The sequence below is a fragment of the Cavia porcellus genome, unplaced genomic scaffold (genome assembly GCF_034190915.1).
Source record: "Cavia porcellus strain 051 isolate PalLab524CR breed Dunkin Hartley unplaced genomic scaffold, mCavPor4.1 scaffold_25, whole genome shotgun sequence".
In the NCBI taxonomy this organism is placed as follows: Eukaryota; Metazoa; Chordata; class Mammalia; order Rodentia; family Caviidae; genus Cavia; species Cavia porcellus.
In genome coordinates this window covers 31719321-31744572 of record NW_026947508.1, presented here as the reverse complement: position 1 = coordinate 31744572, position 25252 = coordinate 31719321, and the positions used below count along the sequence as shown (strand labels likewise).

Below are 25252 nucleotides of genomic sequence, written 5' to 3'. Positions count from 1 at the left end.
ACAAAGAATAGAGTATTTAGTAGATACTACATTATTAGTGTGCTCTCATGATACAAAAAATATGTACAAGTATTAGCTAACATTACCTAATGAACGGACCCAGAAGAAATAACATGCCAGTACTTCATTAAGTATTCAGACTTTGGTCTGCGAAAACTATTACCCATCAAAAGTGGGGTTTTTTGGAGAAAAGGTTGATTTCAGATATGGGACAAGGAAATTACAAAGTGAGCCTGAACTATTTTTCTTATTTATTTTTTATTTGTTTTTATTATTTTGAGAGAGGGTCTCGCTATAGTTCAAGCTACTCTTAACACGGTGATTGCGTTGTGTCAGGCTCCCAAGTGCTGGGATGGTAAGTATGTGCCTCTACATCTGGCTTCTGAACTATCTTATTTTAGAAAACTCTAAGTACAGTTGCATGCCAATAAGGACCTGTCAAAAACATCTAAAGGGTTCCACTCACCAATTTGGGGAAACTTTCCATTTCAAAAAGATATGAAGAATTTAAGAGCTCTTAGTGATACCACCTCTCTTTTGTACTCCAATAAAGATCAATAAAACAATAATTGGTGAGTCTAAGCAAAAAGTATACTAATATTTATCAGACTTATCTACTTTTCTGTAACAGGCTGGAGACATAGCACCTGCTTGACAAGTACAAGGACCTGAGTTTGGTTCCCGGTACCAAAAAAATAAAAAATAATAAATAAATAAATAAATAAATAAATAAATGAAATTATTCAAAACAAGTCCCCTAAATTTAGGAAACAAAATAGTGAGATATCATTTCAAAATAGAAAAAGCTTGAATGAAAAGCCCCAAGGCAGTGACGCAGGAATACTGAGGTACTACAGGTTGGCATATGGGCTGCCCTCAAATAGGAGCTCAGACTAGCTACTACTTAGTATACTTAAGCATATACATATACTATGACCCAGCAACTTTCCTCATAAGTATTTATTTTGGTTAGCCATTAGTACTTTCCATCAAATACTTCTAGCTCCACATCTCTAGGTACATGGGAAAATTACATACCCTAATCCCCTGAAAAAGTTAAGTGTGGGCAGTGTGAAACTTGCTTTGGCTGATGAAATATGAATGCCTATGCTGTGTCTCCTCCCCTTGCAACATTTCACCCTTGCTATATCAGGGTGAAATCTGTCAATATGTACCCCTGAGTGGCTATAGTAAGCTGAGTATGCCGGTAGATCTGGGTTGAAATGTAGTATGAGTGAAATAATCTAGGCTGGTTTTTTTTGAAGCATTTAGGATGTCTGTGGTAATTCTCCATGATGATGCAGGTAAAGCTTTAAGTGTCTGATGGTACAGTATATGATCAGTAAATGTTGGTCTCTCCCATTTATTCTGCCAACATAGCAGACACTGTATATCCTTACCTGGATATGCTGGGAGAAATGTGCAATATCTTGATCCGGCTGATTTCCAGAGGCCAACATTCGACTTTTGCTTTCCATGAACTGCTGCAGCTTGTCAGAGAGCTGTTCAAACATCTCTGCCTGGGGCAGGAGCTTCTTTAAGGTACTCTCCTTTTCTTGCTGCTGTAGTAGGAGCTGTTCAAAGCGCTGGCTCACCTCTGCCAGTTTGCCCTGTAGCACTGCTGCTGTGGTGCTGTCTGCTGTCTCCATGAACTGGGTCACCATCTCACGGGTGGCCTCCAAGCTGCTCCTTTGTCTAGCAATGTCCTGCTTCCATTTCTGATATGAAGAACAAAGCTGTCAGCTTTTGACTCACTTATTTCAGGATACTTACAAATTCATCATCTTTAACAACTCCACATTCACTTCCCCAAGGCAACTGCACTCTACCACTGAGCTAAATCCTAACAGTACAAATATACATATATATATATATTTATATATATATATTTTTTTTGTTGTTGTTGTTGTTATTCTGGGAATTGGACTCACCACCTCACACTTGCCAGGTAGATAACATATCATTGAGCTATATCCTTGGCAGTAGAAATGTCTTTACATGGATTAGTTCTCAGCTCTAACTCTTATTAGAACATAGGCATGAGTTTTCCTAGTGCTACTTTTTCAAAGTTATGTAATTTATGGCCCATGGCAAACACATCCTCTATGCTCTCAGGACACAGGTCTTACCATATTATTAGCCAGGGCTTCTTGGATGACTCCTGATGACAGGGATGTCACTTGCTCCACTTCTAGGTTTTGTTCTACTTCCCTGATGGATTGCAGCAGGCTCTCCAGGCTCTCCTGAACACTCTGTGACTGAGCAATTGCCTTCTGCAGCAGAGCAGAGCGTTCAGCCAGACTGCAGGAAAGGCTCTGGAAGTGACTGAGTATAAAATCTGGAAAATCAAGGATGTGAGAAGAAAGAGTTAAAAGTAAAATATTACATTTGGTTTCTGCTTTTAAAAAATAAAGTGTTTAAAATGTACATGTTAACTGTAATAATTGACAGCAACACACATAGAATGAATATGCTTTAGGTACATTAGTATTAGAGCCAACTTTTACAAGCATTAGTCATGTAGCATCTACCAACAGTAAGAAATTGTGCTAGATGTGGAATACTAAAGACAAGACTTTGGATAAAATATCTTAAAGCAAAGGAAAAAAAAAGAGACTTAGGACATTAGTCTGCCCTCTACAAACTAAGATTCTAAAGCAGAGCATGGCCAGAGGATGGGAAATCCTAATTAGGGATAAAAATAAAGTCATAAGTGCTTTTATTGGTAATGTAAGTACATCTTAAAGAAACTCAGAAGGATGACTGCTACTTTTCATTTTTTATGTCTTTTGAGGGATGAGGGTGATCATAATGATTTCATAAAGGAAATAACCTCTTAGGTACAGTTCTCTCTTCTGTTTGTCTCTTCTGTCTTTTAGACAAGTTACATACAAACAGTGTAATGTTTTGAAATAGACAAATGCCTAATGGAATGGCTAAATCAAATTATTTAAAATACACATTACTTTACATACCACTTTCTGTGGCAAGAACACTTAAAATCTACCCTCTTGGTAAATTTCATGCATAAAATATACTGTTATTAACTACAGTTGTCATGATGTACCCTTAGCCACATCTTGAAGTATGAACAAGATTTCATCACGCACAGTACATATGAAATAAATGTTAACAGCTAAGCAACAGGAAAAACTCCACAGGTAATGTAATGCAGACATAACTGGTTTAAGAAGGGTGTGGCAAGAAGGTAGATGCCTGGGAAAAGTGATTGAAGCCCATTGTGAATGTCTTTCAAAAGTACAAAAACAAAGTTAACTGGAGGATGCCCTATTTGATCCAAGTCTATTGCTATGCATGGCTGTAGTCTCAGCTCCTAATTGAGCATCCAGATACACACAACACAATGTGCCGTATCGATGGTGGTGAACCTATGGCACATGTGCTTCAGTGGGCTGTTTGTTATTATTGAAAGTTCTAAAATGTTTGCCATCACTGTGCTATCTTGTAGAACAAATGCTAACTCTAGAAATTCAGGAAACAATATTGCCGTTCCTACTTCATACCTGTAGTTTCTTGAACATGCTTAGGGTCCACGGCTGGCTCTCCTTCAATTTCCATGAAGTCATGAGCTGCTTTTTGGAGCTTTTCTACAGGAACTTGGTGCTCAGCCAGTTCCTCTTGCAATTTCTGCTTGTCCATGAAAAAAGGCCAAAAAAAAAAAAAAAAAAAACCTACTTGAGCAATTAAACTAAATTCTAGGAAGCTAGAACTATTAAACAGTTTTATAAACAACTGTTTATTAACAGCTACAGATAGTAGAATAAACTGTTTACGGACCAGAATTTCTCCAAAGCACCCCACTTTTAATCTATACAAGTACTGATTTTCCTTTGAGATATTCTAAGCCATGTGATCCAAGGCCTTGATGCTACGATCACAGCCTGTGCTCAGGCTTACCTTTGTCATTGCAAGCTGCTGTTGTAGGACTCCAGGATCAGAAGCAACAGTATCTGAGAGAAGTTTCTTCACATTAGCATCACAAGCCTGCATCCAGGATTGTAGGCTGTCAGCGCTGCTCTGGAATTGTTGATGCTGGCCTAGTAGCATGTTCAGGTGACAGCCCAATTGTGTACACTGCGCCAGAGAAAGAAAGAAAAACAGACCTGAAATGTCAGCCCAAAGGGAGCAGCTTCCTGAGTAGGGCACAAAGAAAGAGGTCTAGGAATGGGGATGTATCCAGTGGTAGAACACTCGCCTGGCATGCATGAGCTCCTGGGTTCAGTCCTAGTACAATAAAACGACACACCCCTCCCCTTCAAAAAAGTGGCCTGGGTTGCTACTTGTCACAAATGTATTGCTAGGAACTCTGGACAGATGAGCAGCCTGAGCACCTAACTACAAGCGCCTCACTGTTTGTTTGCCATTATTCATCTTACCCTTCTTTGACACCCAGAATGACTTAATGAGTTGAATGACAGGCCATCACAGAAATTCACATCAAGTTGAAGGCAAAGTTAGGACCAAAGGTACAAAAAGCCTTCCTTTTTGGGGATTAGAGATGTTGGCAGAAAGCATGACAGGTAAAAACAGAATGGATTCTAAACTTTAGGAGGGAGAAGGAATTCTTTTTTTTTCACCTGAAGATTATGGTTTAAGGGAGAAGGAATTCTTTGGATAGGAAAGAAGATAAGGATTGACAGTAGCTGCTCTGTCCAGGAAAGAGCCCACGATACTGGTCAAGATCCAGGATAGAAAGCACTCCCACCTTCCCCATACTGCTAGAAGGTGTCAGCCCATTGGCCTACATATTATGCACTTTTCTATGGTTCATAAAAACCCTCTGCCTGTGGTCAAATAAAGCGTTCCCACTGTGTTCTAGGGTTCTTATATTGAGGCCCATTATTGTTACCCAAAAATCCTGGAATCCTGTCAGAGGTTGACATGATTTTTCTACTTTTTTTTTTTTTTCCTCTTCTATAGCTGGGAGTTGTACTGAGCTACATTCCCACCCCCAGATTGTTAAAGTTGCTTAATCTAGGCTTGAACCTGTGAACCCATGCTTCAGTCTTCCACACAGCTGGAATTATAGGCATATACCATCCCTCTATTGCCTTACCTTTGAATGAAGAGCAGTGTATCTTTCTGTTGCATCCTTCAGCCTCTCCTTCACTAAGTCACTAGTAGTTGATGGTTCTTTGCTTTCCTCAGAGCTGTTTTCTGCATCCAAAACTTTCTGTCCTGAGATAGTCACAAATCTTAAGTCTCCTTTGTGGGAAATGACGTCCTCTGAGAAGCCTCCCTGCTGCTTTAGCAAGGAAGGCAGAGCTTCGGGGCCAATGGTTCCCATACGCATGTTCTCCAGTTCTTTCTCAGACCGCTCCAGCCAGCTTTCAAACTCTCTGTGGTCCTGCAGGAACTTCTGTAGCTCATCCCGCAGTGTCTGCACCTGCTTCAGCTCTGCCTCGGATCGTGCCAAGGAAGCTGCATATTGCTCCTTAAGATCTCCTAACTTCTCCTGCAGGTTCTGTTGTTCCTCAGGTGTGAGATTGTGGCCATGCTGCTCCAGGAAGGCCTGAGCTGACTGGGTGGCCAGAATAAAATTCTGCTGCTGGGACAGCAATTCTTGATGATGGGCCTGGTGAATAAACCCCCAACCAAAACAAAGGAAAATCAGTAGAGAAACATGAATAATTTGGTAATGTCTGCAGCTACAAGTAAAGAAAAGTCTCTGTCTTTACTTCAATAAGACACTATAGGTCAAATGAGATACATAAATACCAAAAAGATGTTATATGTCTTGACTGAAGACATACAGAGAGTTCGAGGTCAGAAAGGTGACTAGAATTTGACTCTTATCACTAAATCAAGTCTATGAGAACGTACAAATGGTCACTCAGTACCTATCTACAATAGTGGAAGAAATGAGTAACTGGGTAAGCCACATACATGACAATGTCAAAATGCAGACACTTAGCTGTAAACATGTCATTCGTATGTCCATGAAGACTTGCTACTAGATAAGGCTTTGAAAAATTAATTCATTAAATAGAGTATATTTCTGGATATTATATATAATTTGCATGTTTTAATTTTATTGTTTGGTGGTTTTCATAGACTTTTTTTGATAGTGCTGGGCAATGAGCCTCCGTGCTAGGCAAGTTGCTCTGTCACTGTGCTACATCCCTACTTTGTATTTTTTATCTGAATGTCTATGTCTATGGACAAACGTGTGCCCTTTTTTCTATCCTAGTGTATAGATCCAGGGTTTGGTTTTGAAATGTATTTTTCCAGAGCCTAACAAAAAAAGTGGGAGGGCTGGGGATTTAGCTCAGTGGCAAAAGCGCCTGCCTAGCAGGTGTGAGGTCATGGGTTCAATCCCCAGTACCAAAAAAACAAAACAAACCAACAAAAAAAACCCCAAAACAAAACCATAAAAAAACAGTGGGAGTTCAGCCAATGTTCCTATGTACATTTACAGGCAACTGCCTGAAGCAGGACTGTAACCTACTTTTCTTCAAAGTACTATTTAGTTAGCTTCAGCAACCTGAATCTCAGTATCTCGCATCATCTCAGCAAACCTAGAGATAGATTCCTTGCTTTAGTAACGGGGAGTACCACAACCTTGTCTGTATCCCACCCAAATGTCTCAGGCTCCAACCCAACACCCATGGATATGGTGGGATGGAGATGCAACTTGGCCAGGCTGACTGTAGCCAGCAAGAGTTCCGAGGAGGCTCTCTATAATGCAGCAGAACCATCTCTGTTGTTTGGTGTTGAAAGATTACCAGGAGTTTGGGAAACACTACAGTGGATCCTCTAAGATCATAAATGGTAAGCAAGAGGCAAAAATCCTTTTAATACAAAATAAAGCAAAGAACCACACAGGTCTTTCAACAATCTTCCTAGTAAGCCAAATTATAAAGATGTCACTATGAAAATATGTGATCCATGTATTTTGTAAGTGTCCCAAATTTTGTTTCAATCATTCAATATATTATGCCTGTACATTGCAGCCAATTTTTTTTTTTTTTTTTTGGTCTTTTTCGTTACCAGGGATCGAACTCATGACTGCCTGCTTGCAAGGCAGGCGCTTATGCCGCTGAGCTAAATCCCCAGCCCCTGCAGCCAATGTTCTAAGAGATTGTTTGTCTTATTCGTTCCTTGGGTTATTTCCAATGCCTGGCATACAGCAGATACACAATTATTTACTGAATGAATGCATAAACAGGTAGAGAGAAATGGTGAAAAAGAAATTGTTTCTGTTTTCAATTCTATGTTCAGAAAGCAATATAGATTTAAAAAAACAAAAACAAACAAGCACACAAAACATTCCAGAATGAGAAACACTACAATGTAAGAAGAATACACTAACTTTGGGGAGGAGCAAACAATGCTTCCTAGAGGAGGTAACGTAAGTTCCTAAGAACAAATAAAACAAACAAGAAGAAATGAAAATTAGCTAAAACAGGTTCTCTTCCTTTCTTCTTTTATCTTTGTTTCCTTGAGACAGTCTCTCTGTGTAGTTCAGGCTGGCCTTGAACTCATTATGCAGCCAAGGCTGGCCTCAAACTTGCACCTCTGGCCCCCCTATTTACCTTCTTGAGGGTGGGATTGCAGGCATATGGCACTACACCTGGCTTTCCTTATTTTCTATACAAACAAAAAGATTCCAAGAGCATGCAAAGGCCAAGGAGAATGAAGCGCAGTACAGTTGACTGACCACAAAAGGTATCAGTGGCTAGAGGCTCAAGTGTGAAGGAAGGCGAGAAATGAGGTCAAGTGAGGGAGAGAGGAAGTAAAACTATGTTTTAACCAAAGGGGTTTTAAACCTTGTTTAATAAATTTAGTCTTAGCAGGGTGTGGGGGCACATGCCTGTAATCCCAGCACTTGGGAGGCTGAGGCAGGAGGATCTCTTCAAGTTTGAGACCAATATGGGTTACAAAGTGAATTCAAGGCCAGCCTGAACTGCACAGTGAAACTCTGTCTCAAAAAGACCAAAAAACAAAACAAAACAAAAGTTTAGTCTTAATTTGAGGTTAACAGAACCATTAAAAGGTTGGAGCAGGAATCTATTTTTTTTTTTTTTTTTGTCTTTTTCCTTTTTATCGGTACCAGGGATCGAACTCACGACTGCCTGCTTGCAAGGCAGGCGCTTATGCCGCTGAGCTAAATCCCTGGCCCCTGGGAATGTAGCGTTTTATAAAATTATAAAGATCATTCAGTAATAGGGAATTGAGGGTAAAAATTAAGAGGCAAGAAAAATAATAAAAGTCACTAAATAATGAAGTGAAAGCTAATAGTGGTTAAACTACAATATTTCAACAGATAATGCAGTCTGGATAACTTTGAAAGAGACACAGGAAGCATGGGATTTGATGAAAAGACTCAACGTAGGCTGGGGATTTAGTTCAGTGGAATAAGTGCCTGCCTGGAAAGTGCAACGTCATGATTTTGACCCCTGGTACCAAAAAACAATAAAAACAAACAAATAAATAAAAAAGCAAAAAAACCCAACTACTCAATATAAATAATGAGGGAAAGAGGAATTTAGGGTGATGTCTAGCTCAGACAATTAGGTGAGAGGATAGAAGGACACATTTAATTAGAAAGGGAGTGGGGCTGGGGATTTAGCTCAGCGGCATAAGCGCCTGCCTTCCAAGTAGGCAGTCGTGAGTTCGATCCCCGGTACCGATAAAAAGGAAAAAGACAAAAAAAATTAGAAACGGAGGTATATAGTAGGAGACAGAAATTCCATTATCTCCGGGCCAGGGATTTAGCTCAATGGTGCAGAGCACCTGCCTGGCAAGCATGAGATCCTGAGTTTGATTCCTGGTACAAAAAACAAAGGTCTATTTTCTGGTTAAGGAGCTTGTGGTTCCAAAATACAAAGAGGAGGAAAAATTTGTAAACTGTTTTAAAGCTCAGGACTAGCATCACAGCTGGAGAGGAATCTATACATGGAATTAATTAATGCAACTGGTAACTTAAGTTTCTGAGTGAAGAAGACTACCTAAGGAAAGTATATTCTGAAAGAGAAAAAGGATAAAAGCCTAACAGTACCTCAGAAACCAGCAAGAGGAAAACAAGGGCGATCAAGCGGTATTGGACACCAAGGGAGAAAGTACTTCAAAAGGAACAGCCAATAGTCTCAAAGTCACTGAACCATTAAAGAAGACAAAAAGAGAGCAATGCTCACTGGATTTAGAGGAAAAGAGGTTGTGGTGCTGCGCACAAGGTGGAGATTTCCCTAGTATGAGAACAAGCTGACACCTCACCTTCATCTTTTCACACTGCCTGTCCAGATTCTCTGGGGCATGGTTCACCCCCATGTGGCCATCGGTGGTATCCAAGGTCCCCTGCATGGGGCTGGCTCCAGAAAGCTGCTTCATTCCTGGAAGAGTGGTCTGTTGGTGTCCACTGGATGAGCCCACGGAAGTCACCCAATTCAAGAGAGCATCAATCTTACTCTCATTCTCTGCCAGTTCCTTTGCTGCTTTACTCTGAAAGCCACAGAAGTATCTAGTGAGAAGACCTTACTCAATCATTAAACCAACTGTTAAGTAAAGGTGGTAAGATTCTTTCTAAAAAAAAAAGAGCTGTTCTAATTCTGGGTATAAATGGTGTTTGTACATACAAAAACTAATACCTTCTAAAACTCACTGAACATAAAAATTTAAAATAATGTCTAGCTTTCACCTACATCTCACTGTTTCGAGACAAAATAGAATACTACATCCCAGGATTTTAAAAGGCTTTATTAAATCCAGTGAGCACTGCTCTGTTTTGTCTTCTTTAATAGCTAAGTAAATATACAATATATTGAGTCTTACCACCCTACCAAAATTTCACAGAATTCTTTCTAAGTTAGTGAGACATTGGTTTGGTAGAGCAAGAAACAGCACAGTCACAATCAGTTATTTGATTGTTATTCCCTAAAAGAAAAACAGACTTCTTTCACCCTTATCTCAGTAAACAGAACTCTCGGTTCTTAAACTTGCCTCCTGAATTCTATTTACTGGCTCCTCAAGTATTTTGGTTCAATTAAGTGGTACACGCCAAATTATATATTCACGGATTTCAAAATTCCTCTGTAGGGATTCATTTTTCTTTCCTCTGCTCTTTGTCTCATTACTATCACAGCCTAAGGCTGAATGAAGGATTCAATGTAATCTGCCAGTGCTGACGCAGAGGCAGAGGATCACTCAAGATTTTATTCTCTTTGGTTTCTCCCCGTGCCATAATTCACATCATAACTATAGACTCAACAGGAGATAATTTGTGGTGAAATAAAACTTCACAGGTATCTTCTCTAGTACCTTAGATCACCAATCTAGATCATGTTATGATACAATATTTTATTTTTTCCTCTTAGGGTAATACTTTACTTAAGTTCTCTCAGTTAGCCAGAGTACTAAACATACTAACAGCAAGATTATTTTGTTTGTTTACTTTTTTTTTTTTTTTTTGGTAATGTGTACTTTTGGCTAGCATTTCTACCTGAATTCTCAGAATATTTCTTGTAAAAAGACTGACTCACAGATCTGCTCCTTAAGCAGCCCCTTTTTGTGATGTTATGCTCTCTATAAGGCAGTTTCCCCTCACCTTTTATGCAGATATGGGAAGTTTCATTTTGGCAAAACATCAAGCATTATAGTAGTGTGGTTACCTTTTCGGTCTCCTGCTGTAAGGCTGAGCTCACTGCTTCCTCCAACTCCTTCTGCGCCACTCGGGTCTGTTCCTGGAGAGCCTCATATTGCTCCTTAGCCTGATGAAGTTTTTCCTGAAGAGCTGTCAATTCCTGTGGGCTCAGTTTGGTCTGGTTCTCTTCCAGGAACACTTCGATGTCTTTGACAACAGTGGTAAATGCAGTGGTATGATTCTGAATATCCTCCTGTAAATCCTTAACACATGAAAATAGGGATGTCACAGTATTCAACTTTAGTGTAAGGATTAAATGGCTAGGAAGACATACCTGCACAGTTTCCAACTAAAATTTATTTTAGGCTTATACTCAAACCAATGAAAGACATTCTAATATAATTAATTTTCTAGACAAATATTTAAATGTAGACAAAAGATTACCCATAAATATGTTTAATAACAGAGCTTTTCATTTTGCAGCGAGTTCTCCACAGAGAGATTTGATTGATTGGAGAAACAGTTTCGCTATGCAGTTCAGGCTGGCCTTTAATTTGTGCGTGAAGCCCAGGTTGGCCTTGAACTCACAACCATCTTCCTGCCTCAGACTCCCAAGTGCTGAGATTACAGGTGTATGACACACTCCTGGCTATTTTGTATTTTGTTCCTTATTTCCTTTTTTTTTTTTTGAGAAAGGATGTTGCTATGTAGTTCAGGCTACTCCTGAACTCACTGTGTGTCTCAGGCTGGCCTCTAACCCATAGTAATCCTCTCACCTCAGCCTGCCAAGTGCTGAGATTACAGGGTGAGCCACCATCCCTGGTAAGATCATTTCTTCTATAAAGAAGAGTTAAAGGCATGATTCTGCAGAGCCAAGGTCTGTTGATTTATCCTTTTCTACAGCTTACTTGTCCTTTTCTACAGTTTTACTCTCCAAGATTTCAGTTAATCATGGTCAAACACTGTCCAAAAATATTAAAACAGAAATCCCAGCAATAATTCGTAAGTTTTAGATTGTGTGTCATTCTGAGTAGTATGGTGATTCTCACTCCATCCTGCTTTAGCCCAGATCATCCTTTTATCCAGGGCACCCATAGTGTACATGTATCCACCAGTTAGTCACTTGGTAGCTGCCTTGGTTATCAGACAATCTGCTGGTAACAGTGCTTGTGTTCTAGGAACTCCCATTTTACATAATAGTAGCCCCAAAGTGCCACAGTAATGATATTCACTACAGTATATTGCTATAATTGTTGTACTTGATGTTAATTTTTGCTTTTAATATCGTATTGTGTCTCATTTGCAAAGTTTATTGCAGTTGTATATGTATAGAAAAAATATGTAGGTTCACTACTATCTGTCTGTGACTTCCGGTATGCACTAAAGGTACTGGAACATGCTTCTTGCAGGCTAAGGGGAAGCTGTTGTACTCTGGGTTATCACTCCACCTTACTATGGTCTGCAAAGCCCAACATGATACAGATCCCACCTATCTCTCCTATTTCACTGTTCACTAAGCTTCTATTCTTTGCAGCCTAGCTGAATAGCTTTCATTCCACTTTTATTTTTATTTATTTTTGAGGGGCAGGGGAAGAGAAGAGTGGTACAGGGGATTGAACCCAGGGCTTTTCCACTTTCCTCAGCTCTCTTTTATCATTTATTTTGAGATAGAGCCTCACTAATCACTAAGTTGCCCATGCTGGGCTCAAACTTGTGATCTTCCTGTCTCAGTCTCCTAGAGTACTGGGATTAGACATGTATCACCATGCATTATCCCTTACGCAGCTTATACTTCTCATTTTAAATGATACTTTAAGGTAATCTTTTTTCAAATGTTAAGACTAGACTGAGAATCTCTAGTATGTGTTTCCATAAAACTTTCTAGATACCACGTTCATCAGATGTTCATTTTTGTGAAATCTATGTAACTATCTGTGTCTCTCACCAGACCACGACCTTTCTGAAGGCAGGGATGATGTATGTTGTTGGGAGCCACAGCCCCGAGCCCGGTCGCCTCACTTGGCGGACGTGAGGCCTGTAGTAAAGAGTGAGGCCTGAGGTAGATTACCCCTCCCATCGAATATGTTAGTTTCCTGCTTACCGCGTAAACAACCCGCTCAACAATATAGTCTGCCTGGCAACTGATGATGTTAGCCAATCAGCTTGCCTTGCTTACTTTAACATGATTGGACACTGTACCCGTATATATACCGGTGCCACCCCTGGGCGGAAGTAGAAGCCAGATAGAAGCCTGGAAGTAGAAGCCCAAAAGGAGCCGCGGAGAGCGGACCGGTAGAGGCTTTGGGGCAGACTGAAGCACAAAAGGAGCCGCGGGGAGCGGACCAGAGGAGGCTTCAGCTGGGAGAACCCAGGGCAGGCTGTACGGAGAAGGAAAATAAAAAGAAAAGGTTGTCCACTACCAGACTTTGTCGTGTGTCCTTCCTGCCGGCCGGGAGCGGACATCGACATTTGGAGGCCCGCCCGGGGACTGATCACCCCCGAGACGTGACAGCGGACAACGCTCCAGTACAGAGCTGCGAGACAGGTGAGTTGGGGATAAGCCTGGGCTCTGGGTGGCGCGCACCTACAGGGCTTTTAGACTCCCCTCAGGCTCACGCGTAAGTGGCGGATTCCTTGGGCCTCACGCGGTGAGTAACATATTAAAAGATGGGAAACATGTTAGGTAGCAACACTAAGAGCGAGGGTGGTTGTGGAGAAAGCTCTCAAGAGCTTACAAAAGTACGCAGGGTATCTGAGCAGGCCCAGTCGGGGAGCTCCCGAGAGGGGCCCGTCAAGGGGAACAAAGATGCTAAGGAGGAGGACGGGGCTCTAGCCTCGGAGTCGTCTGACTCCGAGGACGAGGGAAAGTTGAATGGCAGGGAGGCCAAAGAGACCAGCTGTCAGGAGCCTAAGTCGCTCAATAAGGAGTCGCAGGGTTCTTTTCCAGCGTCACGCCGCGAATTGCGCTCTGCTCAACCTGGTCTGCGGAGGAGTAGAGAGCTCCTGAGTGCGCCCCGGCGCGAGAGGGAGGCGGTCCCTCGCCACGAGGCGGCCGCCTGGGAGCTCCCTCCCCTTTCGCCAGAACAGGAAGTGATGCACGGGCCCCCATTTTCCGCCCAATCACGGCCGCCGTCTTATGCTCCGCCGCCGGCGGGTCGGTATTTTTACAGGCGGCTTTGGCAGGGGGGACGCTTGTCTCATGAGGTACATCCACCTGGGATAGATAGTGGCCCCTACGGGATATTTCCTGTACAAGTAGCTATGGGCCAGGGACGCAATGTATGGGAGCCTTTTGAGATAAAGCAGATTAGAGAACTTAAAAATGCAGTTACAACCTTTGGGCCGACTGCGCCTTACACCATTGCCATGCTGGAGAATCTGTCTTCTGGGCCCCTCACCCCCGCGGACTGGATTCAGCTGGCAAAGGCGTGTCTGCCCTCGGGCAGTTACCGGGATTGGCGAGCCTGGTACGCAGAGTTCTCTGCAGAGCAGGCTGAGAGAAACGCCAATCGGGGAAACCGGGGGTGGAACAAGGAAATGCTTATGGGAGAAGGTCGGCACGCTGATGACCAGACCCAGTTCCCCGGCGCTGTCTATGAGCAAATCAATGCCATAGGACTCCGCGCCTGGAAGCAAGTAAGTGGTGCTGGAACAGCCTCCTTGTGTCTTTCAAAAATAATTCAGGGTACCACAGAGCCATTTGTTGACTTTGTGGCCCGAATGCAAGATGCTGCCGATAAGATATTTCCTGATCCAGGAGTGGCTCAACCGCTGGTAAGACAGCTGATTTTTGAGCAATGTACAAAGGAGTGCAAGGCAGCGATAGCTCCTCATAAGAACAAGGACCTCAATGCCTGGATTAGGATATGCAGAGAGATAGGGGGGCCGCTCTCCAACTCGGGAGTGGCTGCTCTCCTGGCCGAGGCTATACAGCAGAGGGGACCTCGTGGGTTAGAAGGGGAATGTAAGGCTAAAGGGTGTTTTGCCTGCGGGGAGCCAGGACACATTAAACGTCATTGCCCAAACAATGCAGATGCTAGGCCTCGCCCTAGGAATGAAGAACCATATGTTTGTGGGCGATGCAAAAAGGGATCACACAAAGCTGAGGAGTGTAGGTCGGTCTTTGATGCTCAGGGCAACCGTATTTGTGGACGAGATGCTAGAGGGCCAAAAAACGGCCAGAGGGGGCCCCCTTCACAGGCGGGCCCCCGCCCCAGAGACAGGACAGCTCAGGGTGGCAGCCTTCAACAAGGGCCACCCCTGGGTCAGCAGGTGTGGACCTCAGTGTCGCCTCAGGACTTATATTAGTGCCTGATATGGGTGTTCAAGTGGTTGAAACCACTTTTAAGGGACCGTTACCCAAAAATTCCGTGGGTCTGGTGATCGGGAGATCCTCCACGGCCCTTCGGGGTCTCACAGTAGTCCCGGGGGTCATAGACTCAGACTACACAGGACATATTAAAATTATGGTTCAATCTCTTGTGGGTACTATGGTAATCAATAAAGGAGACAAGATAGCGCAGCTCTTGCTGCTCCCCAGTCTCCACAAGAGATTTCCCTCAAAGCAGAAAATTAGAGAAAGTCAAGGTTTCGGTTCCTCAGGGGAAGTCTTTGAGGGACTCCATATGACACTTGGTAAAAGGCCCATGGCACAGGGGAATGCGGCTGCTGACACTGCCACTCGCCCGTTATGGATTTTTACCTTACTAACACCAATCGAGCGAGCCTGTGCCTTCCATGATAAATTTCATGTTAATGCCAGGACACTAGCAAACCATTTCCATGTTTCTAGAGCAGATGCACGAAATATCGTGCGACTATGTGACTCCTGTGCCACATACAAACCTGCCATACCGATGGGAGTAAACCCTCGAGGTTTGATCCCTGGTGATGTTTGGCAGATGGACATCACACATATACAGGAGTTTGGGACTCTTAAATATGTTCATGTTTCCACAGACACCTGTTCTCACGTCATATTCGCAACAGCAGAAACAGGTGAAAAAGTGTCTAATGTGATCAATCATTGCCTGGCAGCTTGGGCCGCATGGGGCAAACCAAAAATATTAAAAACTGATAATGGACCAGCCTATATAGGCAAAGCTTTCAATGAGTTCTGCAAAATGATGGAGGTTCAATTAAAACATGGTATCCCATACAATCCCCAAGGTCAAGGAATCATTGAGAGGGCTCATAGAAGCCTCAAAGAAATTTTACAAAAACAAAAAGGGGGAGTAGGCCAAGGCCTGGCCCCAAAGGCACGATTATCCATGGCACTATTCACACACAATTTTTTAAATTTAAATAATGATAATAGCTCCCCAGCTGTGGAGCACTGCAACCCTTCCCCCAACCATAAAGGGTGGGTGAAGTGGAAAGATGTCCTGACAGGACAATGGATGGGCCCGGATCCAGTGGTCAGCTGGAACCGAGGCGCGGTTTGTGTTTTCCCACAGGAACCGGGACGAGAACCACTGTGGATACCGGAGAGACTGACACGGGCAACAAAGCCCTCGACTAAAGATCAGACCTGCCCTACTGGAGATCCATCACAGACCAACCAATAAGATGAATAGAAATAGCGGTAGCCCGAAATGGACAAGAAGATCCTCAGGCATATGCATGGCTTGCTCAATTGGCCCACGACCGAGTCTAGATATGGCGGGCATCCCTCATTCTCCTCCATAAGGTGACAATACACAGCAGGGTAGGTGAGTCAATGACGGGTAAGAGCGTGCCTCCCCAGCACGACTCGACCTAAGCCAGGCCCTACCCCATCCTGCACGTAAGCCGCTGGACTGTTAGATGCTGCCCAGGTCTAAATTTCTCTCCGAGGGGATTTTCTTTACGGAGAGGAAATGAGTGCAAGCTTGTGTGCATCCAGGTTCCGTCCAGTTTGTGCCTGGCCCTAGAAAAAGGACGAGGGCCTCAGGGCCTTGGCGGACCATGGGACGGCCGACCAGGGTCTAAGCCAAGGACCTACGGTGGGCCTACGCATAGGGCATAAGCCTCTGCACCCAGTCCAGAAAGGGCTACGATGCGCACATTCATAAAAAATAAAAAAGGGGGAGATGTTGGGAGCCACAGCCCCGAGCCCGGTCGCCTCACTTGGCGGACGTGAGGCCTGTAGTAAAGAGTGAGGCCTGAGGTAGATTACCCCTCCCATCGAATATGTTAGTTTCCTGCTTACCGCGTAAACAACCCGCTCAACAATATAGTCTGCCTGGCAACTGATGATGTTAGCCAATCAGCTTGCCTTGCTTACTTTAACATGATTGGACACTGTACCCGTATATATACCGGTGCCACCCCTGGGCGGAAGTAGAAGCCAGATAGAAGCCTGGAAGTAGAAGCCCAAAAGGAGCCGCGGAGAGCGGACCGGTAGAGGCTTTGGGGCAGACTGAAGCACAAAAGGAGCCGCGGGGAGCGGACCAGAGGAGGCTTCAGCTGGGAGAACCCAGGGCAGGCTGTACGGAGAAGGAAAATAAAAAGAAAAGGTTGTCCACTACCAGACTTTGTCGTGTGTCCTTCCTGCCGGCCGGGAGCGGACATCGACAGTATGTTTAGCCCAATGCTGGCACAATGCAAGCTTTTATAAATATTTGTTGAAAGAATGAAAAAATGAGTAACTCACACTAACCTTCAAGTCACTTTGGTTCTTCTGCAGAGCAGAAAGCTCCTGATGGGAGGCTCTGCCCTGGTGGCTCTCCAGTGCTCTTTCTGCCTGTCCTACCCAGCTGCACAGATCCTCCAGCTTCTGATGACAGGTATTTTGTTGTTGCTGCAGAGTCTATTTAAAATGCAAAGGAGTCAAGAGACAATTAGAAACTCTCAATTTACACAAATATAATCCCTGAAACGTAAAACAAGAAGATTATATCTTAAGGATAGAAAAGGTGGCAGAAGACTAGAACAGGAAAAGGCACAGAAATCATATTCAGGGAGCTCCCCTTATTTGGGCAGTCTATTGAGCTGGGCCTGTGGATGGGATGACAAATGGGCATTTTCAGGAAAGAATACTTTTTGTTTAAGTTTGGGTCTGGAAGCTCCTTTGTCAGGCTGCTATTATTATCATTGGAAGTGGAAAATATTGAAAACCACGATTGTGGTGATGACAATAAATGAGTGCTTCTCATTAATTCCTTCCCTAGAACCAGATGATTTGTTATATATTAAAATCAAAACATGGGAAAGTAGAAGAATATGAATAGAAAAAGAAATCAAGGACTTGAATAATTCGTAAGGTAATAGAGCTTAACAATTAAATTGACACTGTAAGTCAAATGCCTGAAACACTGTAAGGATTCAAAAATAGAATGATTATATGTCAAGCATAAGAAGCCTAACTTGGCTATTTTAAGAAGGAAACTGCCCAGGAAAAGCCATGGGCTCAATCCTTAAGGTGATTACCTTAGTATCACAGAAAAAGGCAGGCCCCAGGAGAGAGATGGAATATGTTTCTGTGCCTAAGCCTTTTCCCAGACTCATTTCAGCTGCATGACACTGAAACACCTAATTAAGCAATTGAGCATGATGTGTTCTCCTGACACCCTTCTAAAACCATTTTCCACCAGTTTCTGCCTTCTGATGGTGTTTTAGTCACCTGCACTTACAAACAGGTGCCCAATTTGGCCCTCTCTCCCCCTCTTTAGGACAAATAGAAGGGCTCTGGAAGAGAACTCCTAAGAGCTCTTCAGCTGTAAAACAGGATCTTCATGGGTTAGGATGGGTGCAGACTGAATCTGAAAAAAGCAAAGCAAACAAGTTAACACACAAACATACACATGCGTTCAGGGCAAATATAGAGAGAAGCAGAGCATTTCTGACAATAACAAGGTTAATAAACATTGTGAAATTAATTTCGTGCTCACAAGAATGTTCACATGCAGTACTATAACTTGCTGCAGCTTAGAGGCCTACTCTGGATCTGGGCTGGGTCTTCATGTACCTGAGACCAGACTGCTTCATTAAGCATCCCAAGATTATACCATGTTACATAAATTATAAAATTAGGGCATCGTGCATGTTCAGATTTGGAAGATAACCGAAAGCATCGTTACGATTTTATCTCAATTTCAACACAGTTCAAACATCTGACCAGGAGTAGGAGATATGTGGTACTGACCAATCTAATTTAAGACTGACTCAAAAACACAGTTATAGGGCTGGGGATTTAGCTCAGTGGCCGAAGCACCTGACTGGGGGGCTGGGGATTTAGCTCAGCGGCATAAGTACCAGCTTTGCAAGCAGACGGTCGTGAGTTCGATCCCCGGTACCGGTAAAAATGAAAAAAAGACAAAAAAAAAAAAAAAAAAAACCAAAGCACCTGACTGGCAAGCGTGAGGTCATGAGTTTGATCCCCGGTACCAAAAAACAGAATTGTATTTTGCACAATATTTAGAGATCCTGAGACAGATTTACTAGTGATAATGACAATTCTAACATTATTCTGCTGCCTGCCAACTTACTGTACAAACAGCAGAAGCAGAAATATCATTCACATATCCTAAGATTATGATGTTATCATAAATGCCCTTATGCTGAGTTTGAATTTGTTATGATGGAGGATGACTATCAGTTTTTTAAAAAATTGTATCATCTCTGATTCCATACACTGTTTTCCACGACTGACTAACTACCGGGAAGTACAATATGAAGAAAGTGGATAAAAAATAGTAGTAATTTAAAAATTGTTAATAAATTATTATCATTCTAATAAAAATGTCTTTGTCAGTTGTTTGAAGATTATCATGAAATCTTATCACAAAACACTTAAACAGCTCCAGACCAAAACTGATTTTCAGAATTATTCTTGGCATGAGTTTAGAGTATCTTGACGCCCTTAAGAGTGAAGAAGGAGAAAGTAATGGAAGAAAGGGCTTGCTATTATGATTTTCCTTTGAAAGTCAAAGACAATGAGATACAGTCAGGGTACAGCCTCACGAAAATGAAAACAACTGCACATATAACCATACATGAACACACATATATTCTCTCATACAAACACAAAACCAAAAACGTGGCAAGAAAAACAGACAGGAAACCTTGCTCTTGGGCCAGAACAACACTGGCCTGAATAATACAAAATTTCAAAACTGGCAATGCCAAGCTATAGGAAATTATGATACTGTACATAGGAGCTGACCAGAAAACCCCAAAACAGAAGACATCCCAGAAGACAAAAGAGCCCAGCTGCTGGTTCAGTCTGACCTTAATCTGGGCTTCCTTCTGCACTTGTTGAAGGCGACCCTGCAAGGCATCCGTCTGAGCTGCGGTCCAGTCCACAAGGTCCTGGAAGGACTTCTGCAATTCATTCAGAAGCCTCAGCATCTGTCGATTCTGCTGAGGAGACAAGTCCTGTGCATGCTCAGAGATAAAGAACTGAATATCAAAAGCAAGCGCATCCAGCTGAGATTTCCTTTCAGCCATAGGTTGTTTCAAATCCTAGTCAGTAGGGAAAGAAAAAAAAAAAAAGAAAAAGAAAGAAAACTTATATTTCCCTTTTCAAGAAAAAGCTGCTGCTCCCAATCAAAGAATCAAGAATATGAACACAACTATTTTTGCAATTGGCACTGATGATTCTAGGGTCAAAATAGCATTGGAAATTTCTCTCACTTTTGGTCTTTCCAAAGTCTTCATAAATACTATTAAGAGTGCTTGCTTCAGCAGCACATTTAATAAATATAATTAAGTTTCATTTAGTATACCTTGATTTCCAAATGCAGTTAAGTTTTCAATTATTTATGCTAACTGAACTGTACTACTGCTCTCTCTTAAAAAAAAGTTTTGGAAAGTACAGCATAAATTTTTGGTATGAGATGTATCACGTCTCATTTTACCTTCCTGGGCCCAAATACCTACTTGTATTTTTGCAGCAGTGAATTACTGGTAGGCTAGTACTCAGCAAATATATAACTTTTGACTTTTACAGTAAACAAATGCTATTTATATACTGTTAAACTACGAAGGATTATAGTCAGATTTTCTTTTTTTATTTTTAGACGGTACCAGGGATCGAACTCACAACCTCGGGCTTGCAAAGCAGGCACTTATGCCGCTGAGTTAAATCCCCAGCCCCCCCAGATTTTCTTATAAAATAGTTATTGTTCTCTTAAAGTAGCAGAAACTGTTCAAACAGTAAAGTAATCTGTTTTTCAGACAATTAAAACCATAAACATTTAGTGATCATTAACTATGTTAATATTCTGTATAGTTACTGTTACACAATAAAAACAGTGTATCTGTGAACATATAGGTTTAGGAAATTACCGCTAAGAAAAAAAGCCTTAGACTGCTTTTCTCTTATTAGAAGAACAGAAGTTAAAACAAGGGAAGGGCACCAGTGCATGAGATGCTCTGTGTTTAAATATCATGTTATATCATAGGAATTATTTTCTCTTTTGCTTCCTTGTAATATTTAATGAAGAAAATCTGCTCCTCCCTCCCCCAGTAATGTCTTTGGGTAAAGAATCGAAAAGAAGGAGATACGTTAACTCTTGCAACATAAAGAGGGAGAAAGAGGTCACATAAAAAGTGGACTAGTGACACACCTTTATGTCTCATTTTCTTAACACTGGGAAAGGAAAGGACAGAAGAGGAGGGGATGACTCTAGCTCTTCCTGACTGTCTAAAGGGTTTGAGTGGGAGTTGTCTTTATAGCACAGGGTTGATAAACCAGTGAATATTATCTATCTGATGTTAAGTATAACAATGACAAAAATAACAATGTTAAGAAAAACCACCTGGATTTGCTGTATAACTTTTCTCTCTCTGACTAACTGAAGAATCAATTAATTTGGAGATTAAGAAGACAGGGTCAGGAAACTATGTCCCCTGGTTAAATCTGGCCTGCAAAGTCCAAAATATGTATTATGTGGCCCTTTACGCAAAAGTTTGTTAATTAATGTTGTAAGTCACTGAACAAAAATTCTTCCGAAGGGGCTGAGGATTTAGCTCAGCGGCATAAGCGCCTGCCTTGCAAGCAGGCAGTCGTGAGTTCGATCCCCGGTACAGATAAAAAGGAAAAAGACAAAAACAAAACAAAACAAAACAAAACAAAAAACCAATTCTTCTGAAATAGGTATGTGCATGCATGTGTATAGGACTGATTTTAGGTGAACAGAAAACAGCTTCTAGAAATCAGTTACAAAGAGAAGATGAAGTTGATAGTAAGAGGCCATTCTGTAGACTGACTCTCGGAGAGCAGCTGAGTGAGAAAATAACCATAAGCATTAATCATAAACTCCAGGAAGATGACGGCTTAAAAACTACACAGTTCACTTTATTGCTGAAATGGAAAATCAGACTAAGACTAGGATAGATATGTTTCCAAAAACAAAAATAAAACTTATAAAACTCAAATGACAAATAAAATATGCTTGGAAATGAGTGGAGAGTTTACTTTATACTGCTGGAGAGAATGACTCAGGCTGATGACATCTGCTTCACTGTTACATTCTTTGTTGTTCAGAATAACACTGGTATCGCCAACCCAGGCTCTCAGATCTTGAAGTTCGCTTTCTAGCTGTGTGTGCTGATTTAACACTGTGGTCTACGAAATAAACAACAAGTCAGGTTAGAAAACACTCCAGGCCTTCCCAGGCTTTAAGGGCTTTTATGGATAAAAATCAGATGGCACCTTTTTTACTTCCACAGCATTCTGGAGATGGAGTAGTCTGGTGCTCCAAGTGTTGCTCACAGAGCTGAGAGACTTCTGAAGATTCTTGGCATCTTTCTCAAGAGCTTTCAACAGCTGAGTGGGGACTTCTTGAGGCTGGCTGACAATAATCTGATTTACACACTCCAATTCCTGACTCACCAAGGTAGACAGGGCCTGTAGTTCCCTGTCTATTACCTGAAGAGATAGTCTAGAGTTATCTTCAAAATTAAGACCAGCAACAACAACAAAAAACAAAAACAAAATTAAGCCCAGTAATCTTAGCATCTGGGAATCAGCTGTGAACACACTTTTCTTGCCTCATGTCTACACAGAAATTTAGGGCTTAGAAAAATGTTTTTATGTACATTCATCAGTTTATTTACTAGTTCTCATAATCGCTAATTCATGAGGTCAGTAGGACAGACATTATTATTCTGGGTTTACAAAGGAGATACCTCAGCACTTAATAATACTTTTTTTTTTGGCCTGAGGCCACTTGGCTGAAATCAGGAATTGCATTCAGATCTTTAGACTTTGTGCAGTGTGTAACCTCTAGTACAACTTGCTGCCTTTCTGACAATGGTATTATTCTTTTCCCTAGGGGCTGCTATGCATAATTAGTGTTCTGCAAAATAAGTGAATCAAAAAAATAACTCTTTTGCTCCGTATTGCAGATAGACAGAACCAAAGAACACAAAGATATCCCAAAAAATCTTCATGCTCAACTGATCTAAAATATTTTGGTCCTCAACAAAGAAGCCAGAAATTAGCTATGGAATAGCTTGACAGTTTTTATGAACATAACATCACTTCCCAATCAGTCACCTACCCAAGATGATACTCTGCACATTAAGAGGACTGGCAAACCTCTATGTCATCATTGTAACTCTGATCCTGTGACAGTTCTGAGTTTTCAATTTCAATAAAAAGTACCTCATCCTCCCTCTTAAGGTTGCCTTTCTATGTTTTCAGGAGCCAAATTTTATCAGTTTTCACTTCTTCTCTCCTCTAAATTCAAGTTCTCCCATTTTAAAAAAATGGTTCTTTTTTTCAGCAGAAAAATCCATTGGAAACATTCCTCCCGATTTATCTACTCTAGCTAGTGTCCTCCCTTTCCTGATGGCACTACAAAGCTTCTGGAAAGACTCCTCGATAGTAATTGTCTCCACTTTCTAATCTAAGCTAGTTAATATCCAACCACTCCATTGAAACTCTTTCTAGTAAGATCACCAATGATATTCAGGCACTCAGTTCTCCCATTAGTCCTTAGGATTCAGTCCGTCTGCCGTCATTAATTCTGTCTCCTCTGGCAGGTGTTCCTAGAAAGCGCCTCTCTGCATTCTTTTTGCAGACTCAAACATCAAACCTCCCCCTTTTTGCACATGAGCAAATGCTCCTTCAAGGAGCTGTCCAAACATAATTCCGCCCACCCCTTTAACTCTACCCACTGGCAAATTCCAAATAAAGTCCTGGGCTCTTTCCCCGAGCTTCCACAGGGTGCCTGCCTCTTCTCCGCAGCCCTCCTGTGCCCTCAATAAATTCCCTTTCTCTTCTGTTCTCTGTCTTTTCTCTCTAGTACCACGGAAGACCAAATATCCTGTTTCTTAAGTCTCTTCTTTGGTTTCTGTGAGATGAGTGTTTCCTGGTGGCACACAACCGTAATCCCAGCACTTGAGAGGCTAACAAAGGAGGACTGCAGTGAGTTTGAGGCCAGCTTGGGCTACATAAGCAAGTTCAAGGCCAGCCTGCACTACACAGTGAGACCCTGTCTCAAAAGTTACACACATACATAATAAATACACATAAATAAATATACATACATACATAAGTAATAAATAAAAAGAATAGAATTTCATGGTTTTCTCCTCCCCTTTTTTTCTTGTCGGTTCATGCATTTTAAGAACACACGTTTTCCTGATGTCTTACTGGAGTTCTGGGAAGTAACAGAGATTACTTTATGTATCTAACCTACTATTTTACACCCTTAACATTTCTTGCTTGAATTACTACAACAGCTTCCTACCCAATCACTCTGCCTTTAACCTTACATTTTTCAATCCAAGAATACACAAAACACAAATGTCTGACTAAAGTTTATTTAAGTTTGTCCATTATACATCTTGTCTAGACTCAACAAAATGAGACCCACAATATCTAATAAAGAGTCTCAGACTGTTTACCCTGGAATGGAGAATTAGGTAGGTTCTTTTAAACTTGGACTCTTTAAGAAAGATGGCGGCAGCTAACTTGAAACCAATGGGCCTGAAGGAAGTCTCTGGGAACTTACCTTCGCCTGACACACCAGGTCTTGTAATTCTGCCAAGTTAAGTTCCAAAGGCTGAATCTGTTTGGTTCTCATTTCAATGTCCCGTAACAGAGACAGATAGGATACCAGCTTCTCATCATGTTCTAAACAGAGTTGACGGTTAAACACATTCTGTGGAACAAAAGAAAAATTTCAGTTATATCATTCTCCTTTAAGTAGACTCCTAAAGTGGGTAGCTTCCTGTTAGACAAACAGAAAGAGGTAATTTTTACTCCTTTCTTAAGTAAACTCAAGACAGAATGAAATGAAATGTTATTTTGTCCAAGTAAATTCAATCAACAGAGAAGTGATTTTATTAATTTTCTCAGAGAGTGGAAGTTCATACTCAATTGACAAGCATCATTTTAGCAAATTATCAAAAATTTTTCTGATTTCAATGACCATCATCCCAGTATTTTACATTAGCACCATGTTGGTTCCTAATGTAAAACTGAGGATTAGCTCAGTAGTATAGCACTTGTCCAGCAAGCCCAGGGATCAATTGTGAGCATCACAAAAAACAGACAAATAAATAAAAAAACTCTGCAAATTTCACCAGGTGTGGTAATGCACACCTGTAATTCCAGCACGAGGGAGGAAAGAGGATCATGGTCAGTCCAAGGCCATGCAATGAGTTTAAGGACAGCCTGGACTACATAAAACAAGCCACACCAAACCAAACCTGCAA

The 25252-nt window shown here is 41.7% G+C and overlaps 1 protein-coding gene across 34 annotated transcripts in view; it reads right to left on the bottom strand.

Annotated features, from left to right (window-relative positions):
- Positions 1–25252, bottom strand: part of Macf1 (microtubule actin crosslinking factor 1) — a 342822-nt gene that overhangs the window by 108953 nt on the left and 208617 nt on the right. For 28 of the 34 annotated variants that reach the window (XM_063236130.1, XM_063236132.1, XM_063236140.1 and 25 more), the window contains 12 exons: positions 24547–24696; positions 22239–22454; positions 22002–22151; positions 19811–20044; positions 17241–17390; positions 10629–10862; positions 9238–9462; positions 5078–5596; positions 3919–4095; positions 3525–3648; positions 2130–2338; positions 1401–1718 (listed from right to left, as the gene is read on the bottom strand). In XM_063236130.1, the coding sequence (XP_063092200.1) occupies positions 1401–1718; positions 2130–2338; positions 3525–3648; positions 3919–4095; positions 5078–5596; positions 9238–9462; positions 10629–10862; positions 17241–17390; positions 19811–20044; positions 22002–22151; positions 22239–22454; positions 24547–24696 (2706 nt within the window). The remainder of the gene's footprint in view (positions 1–1400; positions 1719–2129; positions 2339–3524; positions 3649–3918; positions 4096–5077; positions 5597–9237; positions 9463–10628; positions 10863–17240; positions 17391–19810; positions 20045–22001; positions 22152–22238; positions 22455–24546; positions 24697–25252) is intronic. The other 6 variants (XM_063236143.1, XM_063236144.1, XM_063236148.1 and 3 more) reach the window with 1 other exon arrangement.